The sequence below is a fragment of the Solanum tuberosum genome, unplaced genomic scaffold, assembly GCF_000226075.1.
Source record: "Solanum tuberosum cultivar DM 1-3 516 R44 unplaced genomic scaffold, SolTub_3.0 scf00086, whole genome shotgun sequence".
NCBI lineage: Eukaryota > Viridiplantae > Streptophyta > Magnoliopsida > Solanales > Solanaceae > Solanum > Solanum tuberosum.
This window is the reverse complement of record NW_006239010.1, coordinates 933,569-937,358: the sequence shown is the minus strand read 5'-3', so window position 1 is coordinate 937,358 and position 3,790 is coordinate 933,569. Positions and strand designations below refer to the sequence as shown.

Here is a 3,790-nt window from a genome sequence, read left to right as displayed (position 1 = left end):
CCCATCAATATTCACCCATTCTATTACGTTCTACAAATCAAAAAATGGATTCGTGGAGTGAAAAGCTTACATTTAGCCTTAAGAATGGTGAAAAACGAGTAGGAGCCGCCTGGGGTTCGTTCCATAGCTCTAAAAGTCAAAAAGTGCATAATGAGGTCGTTTAGGGGTTTATTAACGACTTTAATCCGCGTCGAGCCCGCTACAGCGGCCACCACCCCGCTACAACATCCCCGCCAGAGCGGCAAAATCCAGCGCCAAAGCGGCATTCTCGAGACAGAAAGCTAATTCAAGAATTCGAAAATTCTCATTTCACAACACACCTCTAACCCACGACGCTCGCTAAATACCCTTTACGCTATGATCGATTCCAGGAGTTCTACTCGCCCAAATTCAATTCCGTAAAGTCGTACAGATTCCTTAACGAGTTATCTAACTACTCATGTAATCAAAATCATAATTACTTCACCTGATTGTTACCATATTTTCCTATACCTTAAGGACTCTGATTTTGTCCAAATATAGACAAGGTTGGGAAAATCTAAATACTACGAAAAAGTTTTCTGACCCCAAATTTCCCCCGTTGGCTTTTCTATACGACGGGAATAGTTCGTTACATTTGAAGACTGAAGTTATAATCACAATATTTAAATATTTCTATATGAAGTTAAATCATGCTAAAACATAAATACATAATCACTTCAGATCCCATGTTAGAAATTCAAGTTCAGACTTCAGACTTGGAGTTTGAAGTAATTAATATTACACTGGCAAAATCAATTTCAATTATAACTTTGTTTTTTTAAATATGAGACATTCAAATATGAAGTTAAAGCTTTATCGAAGACCGATTAAAAGTTTGTCAAAACTTGCTAAAAAATTAATTAATTTTTTAAAAACTAGATATATTGACATAAACAATAGCTAATTAATTAATGAAGCCTTATAAATTATCTCGATATTATTATTGAATAAGGATATATAGCGTGTTAAGATAGGCCACGTTACATATTGAATATATAATTTTGTCGATGTTTATGCTAGCTCATGGGAAGCTACTTGATTACAAGTATTATTACTTAAAAAAGTACTCATTTCCTATGTTTATGGTGGTGGGGTTCAGTGAGGTTAGGGTAGATCTATATTTTTGCTTACGAGTTTCGAAAAATTCAATAATTTTAGTTCAAAATTTTATATTTATGTTAAAAATATACTTAATGAATATTTATAACTATTAGACGAAATATTTATAAAGCAAGTAAGGAAAGTTCTAAGTATTAAACCAAAATTTATATATATATATATGATTTCTTAATAAATCTTTTTTTTCAATGTGAATTTGATATGACATATATACCAAGCCATGAGAATAAGAAGTCTTCTCTGTTTTTATTTTATTTGATTGGCTCTTTTAGATTTCAATTGTATAGTCGAGGTAGCGCAACATTTTTTATTTTTTTAAATTCAAGAAAAAATCATGAAAAGACTCATTTATGCAAACTTCTTGAGTTTTGTCATCAAAGACCTCAAATTTAACCATTAGATTTCTTGCATTTGCTTGGCTCTTTAAGATTTTAGTAAAGTAATACAATCGATCGAGATAGCGATAAATATATAAAGTGATAGTTTTATTTTTTTTAAAAATAATCAAGAGAAGAGATCACGAAAAGACTCATAAATGCAAATTTCTTTGAGTTTTATCGTCAAAGACCTCAGATTTTAACCCTAAGAAAGAATATTTGTGGATGTTTTATATTCAAAGTATTTTGGAATTTTTTGCAAGGTTAGCTAGACGAGCACCACAGTAACAGACAATAATAGTTGCAAAATATATAATAGTAATAATAATACTATATAAGTAGTACTATGCTATATTATAATAATATAAGTTCTTAGATTCCATGTTCCCTACCAAGGCACCAAACCCCATTATAGCTCTTTTATTTTTAATTTATATTTTTTATTGACACTTTTAAACTCTATTTAAACAATTGCTTTTCTCATATTTGAGTCCATATTTGAGCCGAGTTCCAAGATCTTTCATAAATAATTTCTTTATCTTTAAAAGGTAGAGATAAGGTGCATATGTACATTCTATTTTCTTTTGATCCACTTATGAAATTATACTGAAATATATTATTATTATTATTATTATTATATTTTTTTCTGAAGTTTGTCGTACTATATATTGATAGTGTGAAAGAGAAAAAACCTTACAATATATATCAAATTAAATTAATCTAAAATATAAATTTATATATCTAGCTATATATGATAACTATATCTATCTAAATAGTGTAAAATATTTTTGACATCCACAATTTATACAATTTAAGTCTATCAAAAACATTCTCTTTGTCTCTATCGATCAATAGGCATAAGTCAATAAGGTATGCATATATGTTTTTCTTTCCAAACACCACTAATAACATTATTATACTCAATGTGTCATTGTTATGTATTTACACAACTTAAAATAAACTTTAATAGCATTGATTGGGAACCTATAATAAATCATAAATAACTTGATATAACACGTTAATTTTTTAGAAGTAATATAAAAATTCATTCACTATATATCAATGTTTAAAAGCTACTTTGTGATACATTTTCTTTTTTTAGTTAATTAAAAGAAGAATCAATATCGTTTCATGTTTAATTAGTAATAAATTAATTAGTTTCAAACTTTTTATATCTGATCAAATAGAGTTACATAAATTGAGATAGAGTGGAGTAATTCTTTTAGAGGCCAAAAGTGGTACTTTATGACTCTATATAAACTATAGTCATCCTTCAAACAAATTCGATGAGCCTCAAAATATTTTTCTGACCATTACCAAAATGATCAGTTCATACCCTACAACCGCCGGCACCACCACTATCACCACCGTTGACTGCCATAAACAAGTCCGATCGTGGAGGCTCCTCCGCTCTCTAGTGGAGCTACTCATCCCCACTTGCAACTGCACTTTCGTTGAAAGCGTCGAAGAAAACTACAAGAATATTCCCTCCAAATTCAAATACAATCACCGTCATCAGTCATCACTATCATCATCATCCTCCGTTATGACGGGGACAATCTTTGGCTATCGCCGAGGAAAAGTCAGCTTTTGTATACAAACAAACCCTAAATCCACCACCCCGATTATCCTCCTTGAACTTGCTGTCTCCACTTCTACTCTCGCCAGGTATTGAACTGTACTGTGTGATCATCTTATCTAACAACTTAATTAAATGGTTTTAGAGATAATCCTCTTTCAATTATTTGACTATATTATATATGTCTAAACACGTCTCACGTGTGAAGTCTAGTTTTTTTTTATGAGTCAAACACGTGAACTATTTTTTAATTTTGTGGGTGACATTGAGAATTATCGGTGAAATCAAGAATTTTGTTAAGAATATTCAATAAAAAATAATTTCAACCTATACATTGAAGTAGTGTTCACGTTTGGATAAAAATCGATCCAAACCGAAAAATCGAACCAAATCGATAAAACAAAACCAATTTTATTTGGGTTTGGTTTGGTTTGGTTTTAGATTTTTGAAACCCGATAGTATTTGGTTTGGTTATGGTTTTATTCGAAAAAATCGAAGAAATAACCGAACCGAACCGATGAATTATATACATATATTTTATTAATATACATACTTAATATATTGTTTTTATAAACAACTTTAAAGATCTTACATATATTTTCATAAAAATTTCTTTATAATTTACTTATTGAAAGCAAAAATGCCCAAGATGAAAACATTTATCTTATTGATTTCATGTATATGAGTGTCTATG

The 3,790-nt window shown here is 29.8% G+C and overlaps 1 protein-coding gene across 1 annotated transcript in view; it reads left to right on the top strand.

The window, feature by feature from the left end:
* The first annotated feature begins 2,838 nt into the window (after nt 1-2,838).
* The window catches only part of LOC107060482 (protein MIZU-KUSSEI 1-like), a 3,069-nt gene continuing 2,117 nt past the window's right edge, over nt 2,839-3,790 (top strand). Inside the window, exon 1 of the mRNA XM_015308448.1 lies at nt 2,839-3,185. Within this exon, the coding sequence (XP_015163934.1) occupies nt 2,839-3,185 (347 nt within the window). The remainder of the gene's footprint in view (nt 3,186-3,790) is intronic.